Source organism: Dendropsophus ebraccatus, chromosome 13 (genome assembly GCF_027789765.1).
Source record: "Dendropsophus ebraccatus isolate aDenEbr1 chromosome 13, aDenEbr1.pat, whole genome shotgun sequence".
Taxonomy (NCBI): domain Eukaryota; kingdom Metazoa; phylum Chordata; class Amphibia; order Anura; family Hylidae; genus Dendropsophus; species Dendropsophus ebraccatus.
Genome location: NC_091466.1, coordinates 63,911,254 through 63,928,576, shown reverse-complemented (window position 1 = coordinate 63,928,576; position 17,323 = coordinate 63,911,254). Strand labels below are relative to the sequence as shown.

Sequence of the window (17,323 nt, the reverse complement as noted above, 5' to 3'; positions counted from 1 at the left end):
CACAGAGGGTTAACTATAATAGCAGGGGCATTGCCTTGCCCCGGGTGCTGCTAACCCACGCTACAAACTGCGGCGCATAGTTTGCGGCCCTCAAATGATTTTATTAATGCCCAACTGGCCCTCAACAGGGAAAAGGTTCCCCACCCCTGCCCTATAACGTGGAGAAATGTGCGGACAATGGCTGGTGATTTGTAAAATTGTAGTTTTGCGACAAGTTGCCTGTCCCTGCTGTAATCCCATAGGCCATGATGCACCTGGAGTTGGACGTACCCACTCTAAACTGTGACCAACTGACCCATGCACTCTCCATCAAGGCTCCCAGGTGTTCAGTTTCAGATAAAATGAAACAGAGCGACATGACAAAGACTGGATGTGCAAGAAAAGATGGTGGACTGCATGGGCATGAGCCCCAATACAAATGCTTGGCTTAAGAACCCCCCCCCCCATTTATGTTCTTATAAATATGCTGACTTCAATAAACCGAATGTGCTCCCCGCCCATTTAAAAAGGAGGTATATCAGAGCTCTGAGCAATGCACGTGGTCCTTGATTGATATCACTGCAAATACCGAGCACCCTGCGTGTGCTCAGCTTTTTCATTCTCTCTACCAGAGCTGAGCTGTTTGCCTGCAGTACACACACAGTAATTTCCTCCCTTAGTCGGATGTCTAATTATAGCACGGCTCATACTCTACTCTGCTCTGCCTAAATATAGTGCTGGTGAAAGTGCACTGAATAGTCTGGCATTGTGCTGGCCGACGACTTCTACATTACAGTAGTATAGATAGCATGTGGAGGGGAGAAGTGGTGACTGATGCATTGACTTTGCAAAGCGCTAAACGGCCTTTTCCATGGAGGGATAATCGGCCGAATCGGGCCGTGGAATAAATACGATCGGCTGATGACAACGATCATCGACTGATCGTTGATATAGGTTTGAACCCATAATTGTCAGGCGCCAACCGCACATCGCTACGTGTAATAGCGGTGCTCGGCCAGCGACTGACAATTTACATTACCTATCCAGGCTGCAGGGCTCCTCTTGCGGTCTTCTTCTCCCCGGGTCAGCCTGGATAGGTAATGTATAAAATTTAAGCAAGGGCTGCAAGGACATCGGTAACGATGTCCATGCAGCCCTTGTTAAACGATAATCGGGCCGTGTAATAGGCCCAGTAAACAAGCGTCGATCTAGCAGATCGACGCTCGTTTACAGGTATTATCGAGCCCCCATCGGTCCATGTAATACCACCCTAAGTGAGAAGGAATGAAAGAAACAACAGAAGCAGAGCAAGGATGGAGGTTGTACTAAGCACTAAAACTGCTCCTGAGATAAAAGGGAAGCCATGATTTACCTTTCAGAGGCAGTGCAGATCCTTTAGAGAGAGAACGCATCTTGCAGGTACACAGTGTTCCCCTCTCTGCGACACAGAGCATGTGCTAAGCCTTGCCTTCCACTTGTCTAATGGACTGTTCCAAAACCAATTTGATGGAGGTCCATTTTGATGCCTGCTGAAGAAAGCTGCAAGAGATGGGTAGTTTGTCTGAACTGTTATCTTCTTTGTCCATTCGAATAAAGTTTGCAAATAGCATTGCCTTATTTAACCATTGTAGAAGTTAGACAACCTACAAAGTCCTGCCTATACAAATGTGCTGCGCAATAACAAACCCAAGGAGACCAAAAACACATGCACAACAGCTATAGATATACAAAAAATCTTTATTGAAATTCAATAAATTCATAAAAGCAGATAAGATAACATATGGGATAGAACACAGAGGTCAAAACTAGAGGGGGAGAAAGACATCAGTGTGGTATTACATGGATGAATGGAAAGAGTAGTGGTTGCTGCAATGCAATCGCATTGAAGCACTACCATCTAGTGGTCATTAATGGTTATGGCACAAAAAAACAGGCTTCTAAGACATAGAAAGCCAGGTGTGACTGAGAATACTCAGAAAGAATATTTCAGGAAAAAATACAGATACTGAGGGAAACTGGTATGTAATCCCAAGGTAATTTCCCAAATACAGGTAGGTAGATATAATAGTCAACCACCATAGTATACAGAGATTATACACTTATGCCATTCATAATATCAATACCACATAACCACCACTGAGGTCTTACCCCCCGTCCAGCACAGCAGCCCGACGTACGTTTCGCTCACTTCATCAGGAGATTTCTTCATCAGAAAGAAAAATATTAGTTTGTTTTATGCCTTGGTCATCAGTAGTTTTTAAAAGGGACACAAGGTGGCAGTAGAGACCAGTAATAGTTATGCAATGGAACATGAGTTCTTTCCTTCTGTATAAGTTCACTGTCGGGATGGACTTGCTGCGGCAAGTGACCCCCAGGTTGCTACCCCTGGCTTAGCTTGCTAACGGCGGCAGGCAGGTGCAGCTGGAGACATGTAGGCAGGCAGGACCACAGCAGGATTCAGGGCTGGAATGGGGACAGCAGTCACAGACAGGAACCACAGATAACAGGAAAGGCAGGAATCACGGAGAGCTGGGACCCCACACTATGGAAGCATGCAGAGGCTCCAACAAGGAATGCCAGCACAGGTGTGCACTTATAGGGAAGGTGATTGGTGCACTAACCAATTAGGAATGCACTGTCCCCTTAATCCTGTGGGTTCGCGCACGCTGGACGAGACAATGGACAGCAGGATTGCGGAACGGTGAGGCGCCCGCCAGCGTCCACATCAGACGAGTGGCAAAAAGAGCCGGTGCGGCTGCAGCGCAGAGCATGGGACGCTGCCGCAGCCCTGACACCAAGCTCCCATGATAGTCTGCATTGAAATCAATAAATTATTCTTCCTATTAAGGGGTTAATGTTTGATTGATTCAGCTTACAACAGAATCTGATCATTAGGACCACAGCTCCATATAAAAGCCTGGGTGTGGTCCTCCCTGCCCAGATCTCCCCATCACAGACACTCAGAGCACAGAGGAATCAGTCAGCGACTAATCTCCAGAGCCGACTCTGCACATCTTACTATATCCAAGGTAAAGGAGCGAGATCCACAGGAAACACACAACTAATTCACAGCAGCAAAGATGGGAAAAAAATCTTTGTGAGCTTTGTGCGTTTCACAGCCATAGTTTACTTATTTAGATGTAGCAGAGCTGAAGTTGTTACTAAAGCTTTAGGGAAGCTGCATTGTTACTATGATAATATAAGGCAGAAGATTTACATGCAGTCCTATGTAAAAACACAAATTGGTTTTATGTGCTCTGCCGAAATACAAACTTAGTTCTGCTACATCTATATGTTTTTGTATTTGGGGGGTGGCTGCAGTTTTATGTTTGTTTGTTTGTTTGTTTTTCCATTATTGTGTGTCTTTTTTCTTGCCAATGTTCTGTTTGTAAAGTCCTACATAGCAGAACTCAGTACAAAGTTATTACAGATGATGCAGAGCACTATATGTCACACAGTATGCAGAGCTGAGTATGTCTTTGGCATAACTCATCCGGATATCACTGTAAGAGATCTGTGGTTTTTCATAGGACTTTGTGTATATTTACTGAATTATTCTAGAGAGATTCATCACATTACAGAAAGGAGAGCCGGATGACAAATCCAGCTCTGCTTTATGTGAATCATTATTGCTGATCATGGACAAAATCAGAACTGCCAAATAATTTAAATGGACAAATAACACACTTATACAAGCAGTATAAGTACAGTACACACAGTGACAGGTTAGCAGTGAGTCGATTGCCTAAAGGTACTATTACGCGAAACAATATCGGCCGTATTCGCCCGTCTTATGTAATAGAAGACAACGATCAGCCGACATGAACGATGTTGGCTGATTGTTGCAGTCATTTATCTTTCAACATATTGGAAGACAAACGACTGATATAGCGACGATCTGTAACAGTCGTTCCGTGGAATAGGAGCGGCCGCAGTAGACTGCTGCTATCTTCTATAGGCTGCCCAGACAATCTAGCGATAAACCGGACAGCCCCCCAACCCCCCTTCCGGCTCTCAACGCTCGCTCGCATATAATGAGGAGCAAGCAAGAGCTGACAGTGCTCAATTGCTCCTCTCCGTCGCCCCATGTAATAGAAGCTTAAGCCAGTGGTTGGGAACCCGCAACCCTCCAGCTGTTGCAAAACTACAATCCCCATCATGCCTGTGGACATGCATGGGACTGCAGAGCTGAAGAACTAGGTAATGTTGTTAACATGGGAAAGTTTGTTGGAGGGGCATGATTCGTTTATATGGGAATGTAAGTTTTATGAGAAGAAAGATGGCGGAGTATATATATATTTTATTTTTCCCCATCGACATGACAGCACCACCAGAGAGAGGGACTCCGCCCCCCAGGGACAGGAAACCTAGAGAATAAAAGGAAAGGCCCTCCTCTCAACCCTCAGTGGTTTCCTGTCCCTGCAGGGAGCCTGGAGATGTAGCATGCTGGAGCTCCCTCTAATCCCTGGTGGCTCGGTGCGGCCGAGGGGGAGTCTCAAACGGGCCCTAGTTGGGTCCATAAGTCCACACTCACCGTCCTGGAGGCCGGTACGCTCGTACGCCTCATCGTATGGCTGTGGAGCTTGATCCGGCCGGCAGGAGAATACCCGGAAGTGACGCGCGGTGACGCGTCACGGGATTCTCGGAGCGCGCGGCGGAAGTGACGTCAGACGCCGGGCACCAGGAAGCGAGGCAGCACTGGGAAGTCAAAAGCTGCAGATCGTGCTGGAGTGAGGTGGTGGCCAGCATTTCAGCGTGTTTTGTTGTGTGCCAGCCAGCATGAGCGAGAGGAAGAAGGATGCTGCTGGGCCAGCAGAGAAATCCAGGGAGGAGGAAGCTAGGAAATCTAGACCTGCAAAGAAGGAGTGTAGAATTTGCAAGGGGAGACTGCCTACAGATTATGACAAACCAACATGCGAATCCTGCATTGATAAGATGGTGGCTGCAGAAACACCCAATATATCCTCTATTCTATCATCCATGAAGTGAGACGGTTTCTTTTTTTCATTTCTACTCCTTCTCTCCTTTTTTCTATTATGTTAAATAATATAATAAGAGCAGCTCTCTCAGAAATTATTTTTTTCTGTTTTTAGGGATTTAATTAAAGAGGAAATCCAAAAATCCCTTGTGCAGGTATCTCCTGCGGTTGCACCTGCTTCTGCTCCTAACCCCGCTACTCCGAGTACCTCTCAGGAAGCAGTAGTCCTTGCAGAGAATGAGTTTGAAGAGGGGGTTATTAATGAGTTAGAGGCGGATTATTCAGATGATGAACTTTCCGGGAAGCCTTTATTCTCAGTGGAGGATGTGGACACTCTAGTTAAGGAGGTACGCTCCACTATGGAAATTGAGGAGCAGAAGGAACAGAGATCCGTACAGGATATCATGTTCAGTGGCTTAGAATGCAAGAAAAGAAGAGTGTTCCCGGTGCACAGAACCATATCAGCACTGATTAATAGAGAATGGGCAAAACCTGACCGTAAAGGCTTTATTCCTCGAGCCGTAAAACGGAAATATCCGTTTGACGAAAAGGAAATCCCATCTTGGGAGGGGCCCCCCAAGATAGACGCAGCTATTGCAAAGGTTTCAAAGAGGTCTCAGCTGCCTTTTGAAGATCTAGGCACGTTAAAAGACCCCATGGACAAAAAAGCGGATGGTTACCTTAAAAAAGCCTGGGAGTCATCTACGGCTACGTTTAAACCAAATGTAGCCGGTACCTGTGTTGCCCGTTCAATGTTAGTCTGGTTAGCACAATTGGAGGATGCAATTAAGGCCAAGGAGTCAGAAGAGACTATTCTATCCTCCCTGGCTCAACTTAAGAAGTCTACCTCTTTTTTGGCAGATGCCTCAGCCGATGCGCTCAGATTCTCAGCCAGATCAGCATCATCATCAAACTCAGCCAGAAGAGCTATTTGGCTTAAGAACTGGTCTGGCGATGCAGTCGCAAAAGCAAAAATTTGCAGCTTTCCGTGTGAAGGAGAATTTTTGTTTGGGTCAGAACTGGACAAATTATTGGAGAAGGCGGGAGATAAAAAGAAAGGGTTTCCCTCCTCCTTTCAGCCAAATGCCTATAGATTCTTTCGTCCACAAGGTAGGGGTGGATTTAGCAGAAGAGGATCGGACAGAGGAGGAAGAGGTAGAGGATACGGTAAATCAAGGGGCTACCTCTTCAACCAAAAATCCGATACCTATAAAAAGCCATCTACCCAGTAGTACTGGGATCAAGGTGGGGGGTAGATTAAAATTTTTTGCCCAGGAGTGGAAGAAGATCTGTGGCAGCTCCTGGGTCCTGAAATACATTCAGGAAGGTGTGGACTTTGACTTTATCTCCCGACCCCCCACACGATTTGTAATAACAAAGAGCCAAATGGGAGAAGTAGGGGCTAAGACTCTAGAGAAAGAAGTGATTTCTCTTATTGATAAGGACGTGCTTGTCCCTGTGCCACACTGTGAAATAGAACAGGGGTTTTACTCTACACTCTTTTTAGTTCAAAAACCCGATTTGTCCTTTAGGGTCATTATTAATTTAAAACCCCTTAACAAATTTCTGAAGTATCAGAGATTTAAGATGGAATCTATTAAGTCCACAATAAATTTATTACAGAAAAATTGCTTTATGGCCTCCATTGATTTAAAAGACGCCTACCTTCATGTACCCATACACAAACAATATCAAAAATACTTGAGGATTGCTATACGGATTAATAATAACCTGTGTCACCTTCAATTCCAGGCCCTTCCCTTTGGAATTGCGATAGCCCCGAGAGTTTTCACCAAAATAATCGCAGAGATGGCAGCACACATTCGGGAAGGTCCAGGTTTGTTTATTCCATACCTGGATGATTTTTTACTGGTAGCTGAGTCAGAGCAAAAACTAAATACTCAAATAGTGAGAACTCTAAAGATTCTAGATAGGTTAGGTTGGATTGTAAATAATGAAAAATCCTTTCTATCCCCAGCCCAGCAGAAAAAATTCCTAGGAATAGACTTAAACTCATCTTCTCAAAAGTCCTACCTACCAGAAGACAAAACTCGCAAACTAAGGGATACAGTAACCGCAGTACTAGAAAACCCCAGAATAACCATCAGGAAGGGTATGTCTCTATTAGGTCTATTCACTGCAGCCATCCCAGCGGTACCTTGGGCCCTAATCCATAGTAGACCATTACAAAAACACCTCCTTGAAGTGTGGGATGGGTCTCCAAAAGGGTTAGATAGAAAAACAGTCATTCCCCATGAAGTCGCAGATAGTCTTTCCTGGTGGTTAATAGAGGAAAATCTCACAATAGGTTTAAGTTGGAATATGTTTTCTCCGATTTTGGTCACAACCGATGCTAGCCCTAGGGGGTGGGGAGCACACTTAGGGGAGTTGGACTTCCAGGGTATGTGGGATGGATCTTTCAGGGATAAATCCTCAAACTACCGTGAATTGGCAGCAATATTAGAAGCCCTCAGATCGGCAAAACATTATGTAAAAAACTCTAACGTGAAAATATTATCAGACAATTCTACCTCAGTGGTGCTTGTAAACAAACAAGGAACCACAAAAAGTACAGCATTGCTGGACCTCTGTTACAAAATATTCTCCTTTGCAGAAAAAAATCTACTATCCTTATCAGCGGTTCACCTAAAAGGAACACAAAACATCAGGGCAGATTATCTCAGCCGGAATTCACTGCACCAGGGAGAATGGCAACTGAACCCGGAAATATTTCACATGATCACGGACCTATGGGGAATACCGGAGGTGGACCTATTCGCCACAAGATCCAACCGGCAGGTGACACAGTTCTGTTCGCTATCTCCCAGGGACCGACCTCTAGCAATAGACGCATTATCACAGACTTGGAGGTGGAGGCTAATGTATGCCTTTCCGCCGCTACCTCTTCTTCCAAGGGTACTAAGGAAGATAAGGCAGGACAGGGCCAGGGTGATTCTACTGGCTCCCTTTTGGCTCAGAAGAGCGTGGTTTTCTTGCCTAACTCAGATGTCCATCTCCGACCCATGGGTTCTCCCGGACCGTCCGGATCTTCTTCTTCAGGGGCCAGTTCAGCACCCACAAGTGGACAAGCTCCACTTGACGGCCTGGCTCTTGAAAGGTTAATCCTGAAAGGTAAAGGGTTGTCGGATGCAGTCATCTCGACATTGCAAAAAAGTAGAAAGCCTATAACATGTAAAATTTATTTTAGGATTTGGCAGGCATATTTTACTTTCATAGGCACCACGACAATAGACCTTGACAAACCGAACCTGGCTGCGATTCTGGACTTCCTGCAAAAAGGACTTGAAAAAGGACTAAAAGCAGCTACTCTTAAGGTACAGGTCTCGGCTCTAGGAGCATTATACAGTCACCCTTTGGCAAAACACCCTTGGATTGTTAGATTCTTTAGGGCCTTAACCAGACTCTGTCCTAAAATTACTAATAGAGTGGCCCCTTGGGACCTTAATATAGTTCTTTCAGCCCTAATAAAAGCCCCGTTTGAGCCTCTAACAGAGACGTCTCTAAAAATGCTAACTCTAAAAACTGTCCTGTTGGTAGCAATTACGTCGGCCAGGAGGGTAAGTGAGATGATTCACTTCTCAGCCTCGGAACCCTACACAAAGGTTCTAGAAGATAGAATTATACTTACCCCAGATCCGGCTTTCCTTCCGAAAGTTGCTTCAGTTTTTCACAGGTCCCAGGTAGTGGTTTTGCCTTCCTTTTTTGATAAACCCGCAAACGAGGAAGAGAGAGAGTATCATTGTTTAGATGTCAGGAGGGCAGTCCTTACCTATTTAGACATCACTAAACCTTTTAGGAAGTCAAAAAATTTATTTGTACAGTTTTCTGGTCCCAATAAAGGGAACAAGGTGGCTAGAGGTACTCTAGCAAACTGGATCAGACAGGCCATAAGCTTATGTTATGTTTCCACTGGTCTTTCGCCTCCTCTCTCTCTTAAGGCTCACTCCACACGAGCAGTATCAACATCTTGGGCAGAGAAGGGAGATGCCTCTCTAGAGCAGATCTGTAAGGCTGCCACTTGGTCTTCTCCTCACACTTTCTTCCGTCACTACCGTTTGGATCTGTCCTCTACTTCTGATGTTTCCTTTGGTAGAAGGGTCTTGCAAGCTGTAGTCCCACCCTGAATTCCTCTCTGGTATTCTCTCTGGTGGTGCTGTCATGTCGATGGGGAAAACCGGAGTTACTCACCGGTAATGTAGTTTCCCCGAGTACATGACAGCACCATTACATTCCCACCCCTTAATACTCTATTTCTCACCGGGTGAACACCTAGGGGGTTCTATTAACAAGTTCATAGATAAGGAAGTGTTCCCTATTCTGAAAGCAAAGATGGATAATTTATGTTATGGTTATGTGTTTGTACACTGTGTATATGCATGATTAAAAATTATAAGGCTCTCTTCAGTCTCGGATATTCACTGAGGGTGGAGAGGAGGGCCTTTCCTTTTATTCTCTAGGTTTCCTGTCCCTGGGGGGCGGAGTCCCTCTCTCTGGTGGTGCTGTCATGTACTCGGGGAAACTACATTACCGGTGAGTAACTCCGGTTTTTCTAATATTTACCAGAGCACAAGAATTGCTCCTTAATGGATGTTGGGAGTTTTCCTGAGCATAAACCTATGAAGTCTGGTTAACATAGGATGAGAAGGTGGGGACTCTGGAGGTCAGCTGGGAGGGTGCAGGCCACGGAACCGGTCTACTGAGAATCATTTCAGGAGCTGCGCACTGCGACCATCCTGACTGACTTCCTTGGGATGCCCTGGGTCACCTGCCCTTCCCCTGTGCACCTCTTGCTGTCATTCCAGTTTGTTCTTGGTTTCACAATCATTGGGATACGCAGTTCTGAACAGTCTTGGCTTCCATACATAGCCATCTGCTGCTGTGATAAACCAAGATCAAGTTCGGGGAGTCCGTCCCTCTCAGTTTGAGACAAGTGGTGATCATCGACATGTTGACTGACAGGAATCACCATACTGTATGGACTTGATCTGATTGCTGGGGTTTCACGTTGCTGAAGAAATAGACTATAGACAGGGAACAGGTCATAAAGGAAAGACTGAGATTTCAACTCTTTTCAAATCCATTCCTGGCTTTGGCTTGAAAAATGTGTCAGATAAATCTCTCTGTGTAAAGAGACCTTTAGCGACTCCAACTACTTCTTTGATCTGCTTTCTCGTATAGCTTTCCTGTTAAAGGAGTATATGAGAAATGTCAGAGTTCCATGATCATATTACTGCTCTACAGCAATACTTACTGATGTTCCTCATTTCCGGCCTAGTAGAATGGAGTGTCTAAGGGTAGGTCCTGCATGCAACTCCATTCTCGACATGACTTTTGGATATGGGATGGATCCTCGCCTTCCCCTCAAACAACTCCAACCACAATAAAGACAGACTATGAAATAAATACACAACACATATTTTTTGGTGTTAGAATTGCCACAGCTTTATATAGATCACCCGCCCGCCCCTGGATGATGTTACCATTATGACATTCATCTGGTTGGCCACTTTTTATGCTCAGACTACTTTACATCCTCCATAATTTAAAATGAGTCCACCATCACTTGCCTGCAACTTATATCCGACTCCTGAACCCCAAACTAAAGGTAAAATTGTTAATATGCCATGTTTTTTTTATCTATTTACACATTTTTGCACACTTAATTCAATAACATGAACATATAAGGTAAAACTACAAGCAAAGCTAAAACTTGTCTCATCTTTACACAGCACTTAGGGCAGGGAAAAACCCACCATGGAGGAAACCTCTAGGGGACCGTGGCTGAAAGATTGTACTGCTCTTTGGGCTTATTGGGTTAATGCAAAACTGTAGCTAATCAAATAAAAAAAGAATTGATATTGTCATTGCCCATCTGGTACCATGAACAAACAGATAAGATTTATAATAATACATGCATCAAACTTGGTAAAGATTTTAAAAAAAAGGGGGGGGGGAATGTTTTTCCCCAGATCTTTTTGCGAGAAAGAGAGGAAGAAACAGACAAGACAGAAAGTTATATCTATTCCTATACGTCACCCTCCTCATAGTAATACAGTAGGCACACATATACCTCACCCTCCTCATAGTAATACGCTAGGAACACATATACTTCACTTTCTTCATAGAAATATTCTAGGCATACATATACATATGTGCTTAAAGAGAACCAATCACAGAAGAAATATTTTTTTTTATTCCTTAATTCTATTTAAATTACTTTTTTATTAATATTTGTAAATAGAATTAATACATTTTCTGGCCGCATTTTAAATTTATTCATGTTTGTCTTCACTGTCATGCGCCGGCTCTTTGCAGTCTGTATCTTATACCTTACCTACTCCCCTGTAGCGGTGCAGTAAGGCCGGAGGTGCTTTCCAGTCATCAAGATGGCACCCGGCCGAACTACACCGCTGCACAGGATTAGGTAAAGTATAAGATACAGACTGCAAAGGCAGTCTGTATCTTTATAAGAAGACTTCATGGAGATACAGACTGCCTTTGCAGTCTGTATCTTATATTGTAATGTCCGGAGGGGAAGAGGGTGAGTGCAGCCCTGGAATTAAACCCCCCCACTGTCCCTGCCTACTTGACGACCACCCTAAACAGTGGCCCCCAACTGGGTGGCAGTCCCTTCCTACGATATTGTGAGGGATAGGGAAAAGGACAGAACTAACAAAGTCAGATTAGCCAGGTCAAACCAGGAGAACACGCCAAGAACAAAATCTCAAAACAGAGACAAAGTCACATATCAAGCCGAGGTCAGAAAGTCCAGGAGAAGCACGTCAAAAACCAAATAACGGAGACACAGGGAAATCCAAGGTACAGGCAGAGGTAGAACAACAGGTATCAGCAGGTAGATAAATGCTAGAGAGGCTTTGAAACCAATTCACAGGCAACTCCCATAAGCAGCTGAAGCCTTATATAGAGCTTGTCAGGGAGACCAGATCAAGGAGATCTGAAAGACTGGGACCACATTTGACTGACCCGGAGGCTTAATCTCCTGACAGCATTCACATGCTGCACAGCATGTGGATAAATGGACCTGCGTTTCCCTATGCCCGCTACCCTCGCAGGAAGCTGCGCTGATATGTCAGGTGAGGGTGGAGCTGCCACGGGCGAAGGCAAGTATGTTACATATACTTTACATAATCCTGTATAGCGGTGTAGTATTGCCGGGTGTCACCATCTTGATGACGTCACTTGTGTTCCAGCGCTGGAACGCACCGCTGGAACGCAAGTGATGTCATTAAGATGGCGGCGGTCTGTATCTTAATGAGTAGACTTAGGGAGAGAGAAACTTTTATTATAGGGACAGTTAATTAAGGTGATAGGTTCTCTTTAAGTGCATACCATAATACAGTAAAGTCTGCAGGGGCTATACCCCTTCCCTCCCCCCTCAATGTCATGTACCCCTCTGCTTAAAGGTTGAACTCCAGGTAAAGGTTAAAAAAAATGAAACTTCTGCAGAAGCATAACACATTACATACATGTCTATCCCAGTTTTGAAACTACCAAAAATCTATTTATTTATTTTTTTGGGGGGGTGGCGGGGTAGGGGGGTTGTTCTGTATTGTGTTTCTGTACTTCCTGGTTGAGCAGTTCCCAGAATGCAGTACTGGTTCCAGAATGCAATGCTTTCCCTCAGCTGTTCATCACAGTCTATAGTCCTTGTTGCACCAGCTTTAGGCCGGTCAGAGATGGTGAATCACTCAGGGGATTGGGGGATCCAGCCACACCTCCTGTGACATCACACCCTGCCCCCTGTCTGCATCATCAGCCTGTGCTCAGAAAACATGCACAATGTGAGACAGAGGCATGGAATATTTGTCTCCTAAGGTGGAAGAGCAGTGGAAGCAGGAGACAATTGGCACAGAGGCCATTTTTCTTCACTTCCTGGATTTTTATCAGCTACCAGTGTGGCACAACCGTACAGATACCGTAATACATTGTATAGACACATCTATATAACTTATAATGTACATTTAATAGAAAACAAATTTTCCTTATGTGGAGTTCCCCTTTAACCCCTTCAGGACCAGACAATTTTATTTTTTTTGCGCTTTTGTTTTTCCTCCTCTTGTTTAAAAGGCTGTAGGTGTCATTTTTTGCGCAATATGTACTTTCTATCGGTACCTTGATTGCGCATATGCGACTTTTTATTCGCTTTTTATTACAATTTTTCTGGATTTGATGCAAACCAAAATGCGCAATTCTGTACTTTGAAATTTTTTTATGCTGAGGCCGTTTACCGTGAGAAATCAGGAATGTGATAATTTAATAGTTCGGATGATTACGCACGCGGCGATACCAAATATGTTTATTTATTTATGTTTGTAAAATGGGGAAAGGGGGGTGATTCAGACTTTTATTAGGGGAGGGGATTATTTATTAATAATAAATAGAGAATAGAGCGAACCTCGAGCATGCTCCAGTCCATCCGGACCCGAGCTTTCAGCATTTGATTAGTGGGGGCTGCTGAAGTTGGATAAAGCCCTAAGGATATGTGGAAAACATGGATATAGTCATTGGCTGCATCCATGTTTTCCAGACAACCTTAGAGCTTTATCCAAGTTCAGCAGCCACAGCTAATCAAATACCGATCGTTCGGGTTCGAATGGACTCGAACCCGAACCCGGTTCGCTCATCTCTAATAGTAAAACATTTATTTACTTTTTTACACTTATACTAGAAGCCCCCCTGTGGGACTTCTAGTATGCCTGCTCTGATCTCTCATAGAGATCTATGCTGTATAGATTTACTGCATAGATCCATGAGATAGGCACTCTATTGCTTTTGGCCATTACGGCGCAGACCCCGGCCGGACTCAAATGCGGGGATTGCTCCTCTGCGACAACTCGCGGGGGGGCGATCCCCCCACTAGACACCAGGGAAGTGGGCAAGCAGCATTTTAAATGCAGCTGTCAGCTTTGACAGCTGCATTTAAAAGGCTAATTAGCGGGCACGGTGATCGGACCGTGCCTGCTAATTGCCTGCTTCCTTACGGACTCTTTGGAAAATAAAAAGTGGAATCTGATTGGTTGCTAGAGGCAACTGAGCCAGTTTCACTTTACACCATGTTTGATAAATCTCCCCCTAAATGTATTATACTTCGTCTTACCGTCTAATAATTTAACCTTTAGGTGCTGAAATAACACAGATTAAGAGCATTAGGATAAACTTACACAACTTGAAGTAAATTGTGAGGTTTTGGTCTCCGTTCCCTTTAGCAGTTGTTTTGTAAGCAGTTTTACTGAAATGAAGTCACTGAATACTTTAAGCACTTACCCATAGTCAAGTTGCTGTATGACACCAGGTGGGGCGCACACAGGAGGAACTTTTTGTGTTGCGTAAGGCTGTGTTTCTCAACTCCTACCTTCAAGAATCCCTAACAGGTCATGTTCTGTTGATTTCCTTAATATTTCACAGGTGCAATAATAATAATAATTCTAATAATAATAATAATAATAATAATAATAATAATAATAATGATTGTACATCAACATAATCACAAGTGTTCTTTATATGGGGTATTCTCAAATCATGACCTATTGGGAGTACTTGAGGACTGAAGTTGAGAAACACTGGTTTAGGGCATCCAAGGTGAAGGTAGCATTCGGAACAGAATGTTTGGTAACTTCTATAGCACACACGTCTTTAGTTACTTAGTTGCGTAGAGGATCTGGAACCTGACCAGGCTTTCTGTAGGGCATAGCAAACAGGAGGAGACAAAGGTAAATGTTCTTACATAGTTAAGCCAGAACTAACTAGAATGTTCCAGCACCTGGGGGAGAGATGGTTGAACATAAGTTTGCAGGGATGAGTTCCAGCCCAGAAACAGGTTGAACCTGAAAGACTCCTCCCTCAGAGCACATTTTAGATTAAAGGGGTACTCCGGCGGGGGGCTTTTGTTTTATCTGGCCGGGGAGGAGGTGGCTGAGGGCAACCATGTCCACTCACCTCTCTGGTTCCAGTGGCAGGTCCCGTATCGCGACGCTCCGGTCCCCGCTGCCTGGCCACTTCCTGGTCTCTGACGCGGGCTTGAGACGTGACATTTCAAGTCCGCTCAGCCAGTCAGTGACAGAGGCGGGATCCCACCTCCATCACTGACTGGCTGAGTAGACTTGAAATGTGATGTCTCAAGCCCGCGTCAAAGACCAGGAAGCGGCCGGGCAGCGGGGACCGGAGCGCCGTGATACGGGACCCGCCGCTGGAACCGGGAGGTGAGTGGACGTCGTTGCCCTCAGCCACCTCCTCCCCGGCCAGATAAACAAAAAGCAACCCCGCCGGAGTACCCCTTTAAAGCTGGTTGTGGGAAGATCTTGTGACCAAGCTCTTTACATGCTTGACATGTGACCACTGGGTGTGGCTAATGCAAGTTTTAACCCCTGCTCTTCAATTATACTATAATATATACAGTACTAGCAGTGATTAACAGTGTGAAAAGCAAAATGACAGTGTATACAAGTAAACTTATGATAGACACAATTTGCAAAACTCTGCAAAATATTCCTGAGCAGCACAACAAACTTTGGTTGGGACATGGCACTTATCCATCTGTGATTGGTCAGTGTATGGCCTGGTCTTATTTGGCCTTTTTTAGATGATTCATATAGCACTGTGGCCTGTCTGCATCATTATTTGGAATGGTTTTAATCTGTCATTGTACTAGCCACTAGTAGGTATGGCTCATTTTCTATCATTTTAAGTTAATATGACCCTATTTTCAAAGATTTTCCGCGATGTTGCTGTTGGGCATTACTTGTTCTGTACTGGTGATAATATCGGCTGAAATTATAAAAAATCTATTTATTTCTGTGTTTCCACAGGAGCCAAACATATAGGACACAAGATGTTCAGCACAGAACCCAATGGGACTTTTACTAACCCAATGGCAACATTTGAAAGAAATGGCAGACATTCCAAAGAAAGTATGTCTAGATCTGGGAAGCTTCACGTGGCTCCGTACCTACCACCCCATGTACCTCTGGTTCATCTTCATTTTGGGCTTCACAGAAAACTTGTTTGTCATTTCTGTCTTTGTCCTTCATAAGAGTCGCTGCACAGTTACTGAGATCTACCTGGCCAATGTGGCAGCTGCCGATCTGATTTTTTTTAATGTAGCCTGCCATTCAGGGCCATTCGGAAGCTTCATGTGTAAAGCTGTCTTCTCCATTTTTCAAATCAACTTTTACAGCAGCATCTACTTCCTTATGATGGTCAGTATTGAGCGATATCTGGCTCTGGTGAAGTCCATGACCATTGGGCGCCTGAGAAGACCTTGGTGGGCAAAGGTGAACTGTGGAATTATCTGGGTGTTTGCAGTTGGGTTAAGTCTGCCCGATGGGGTGTTCCATAAGGTGGAGATCAATGAAAAATTCAATACCACTAACTGTGTAACGGACAAAACATTTAAGAACTGGCATATTGCCACAAATATCATCGCAAATGTTCTTTGCTTCTTGGTGCCTGTGGTCATCACCACCTTCTGTACATCTCAAATGATCTGTGTTTTAAGGAACAACTTAATGCGACTGTGCAAGAATGTCAACAAAGAGAGGAAAGCCACTTGGCTGGTCCTGTCCGTATTCTTGGTCTTTATAGTGTGTTGGCTCCCCTACAATATTAACATCTTTATTTTCACATTAATTCGATTTAATGTCTACCATCCATGTATGATGAAAGCCATCGATTATCTATATCATAAAAATCAAAGTCTGTCTGTCCTTCTGTCTGTCTGTCTGTCTGTCCTCTATAGACTTTCAAACGCCTGAACCGTTTGACCCCAAATTTGGCACACAGATACATTGGGTGCCCGGGAAGGTTATTGCGAAGGTCCCGTCCCCGCCAGATGTACAGGAGGGGAGGGGGAGGGGAAAGAGAGGCGCCCCCATAGAGATGAATGGGAAAATCTCCTCACTGCAAACACAGGTGATATAATTAGCTGCAGCAGACACGGCAGTTGGAGCCTTAGCAACCAATAGGATTACTGCTTTCATTTTCACAGGGAGCAATGGTTGCTAGGGAAGCTGCCTCACAACATCCACAGTAATAACTGGTAGACCCCCTACTCCATCTATACAGTACATATATATACAGGACCCCCTACTCCATCTATACAGTACATGTATATACAGGACCCCCTACTCCATCTATACAGTACATGTATATACAGGACCCCCTACTCCATCTATACAGTACATGTATATACAGGACCCCCTACTCCAACTATACAGTACATGTATATACAGGGCTCCCTACTCCATCTATACAGTACATGTATATACAGGGCACAACAGGTATACCAAACTGTGACTGGGTAACACTGCCACACCAGACCTGACCAAT

At 44.5% G+C, this 17,323-nt stretch overlaps 1 protein-coding gene across 4 annotated transcripts; it reads left to right on the top strand.

The window, feature by feature from the left end:
- The first annotated feature begins 2,905 nt into the window (after positions 1 to 2,905).
- On the top strand, positions 2,906 to 16,972 carry LOC138770867 (B2 bradykinin receptor-like). Of its 4 annotated transcripts, none has more exons than XM_069950142.1 (2): positions 2,906 to 3,008; positions 15,805 to 16,972. In XM_069950142.1, exon 2 carries the CDS (start codon positions 15,847 to 15,849, stop codon positions 16,747 to 16,749), a length of 903 nt encoding a protein of 300 aa, XP_069806243.1. In that variant the 5' UTR covers positions 2,906 to 3,008; positions 15,805 to 15,846; the 3' UTR covers positions 16,750 to 16,972. The 4 variants fall into 4 exon arrangements, with proteins under 4 accessions (XP_069806243.1, XP_069806242.1, XP_069806241.1 ...); XM_069950141.1 differs by lacking the exon at positions 2,906 to 3,008 and adding an exon at positions 11,824 to 12,072; XM_069950140.1 differs by lacking the exon at positions 2,906 to 3,008 and adding an exon at positions 11,824 to 12,103.
- Positions 16,973 to 17,323: the final 351 nt, after the last annotated feature.

Coding starts and splice junctions, on each gene's coding strand:
- LOC138770867 (XM_069950142.1), top strand. CDS start 15,847: ATGGGACTTTTACTAACCCAATGGCAACATTTGAAAGAAATGGCAGAC.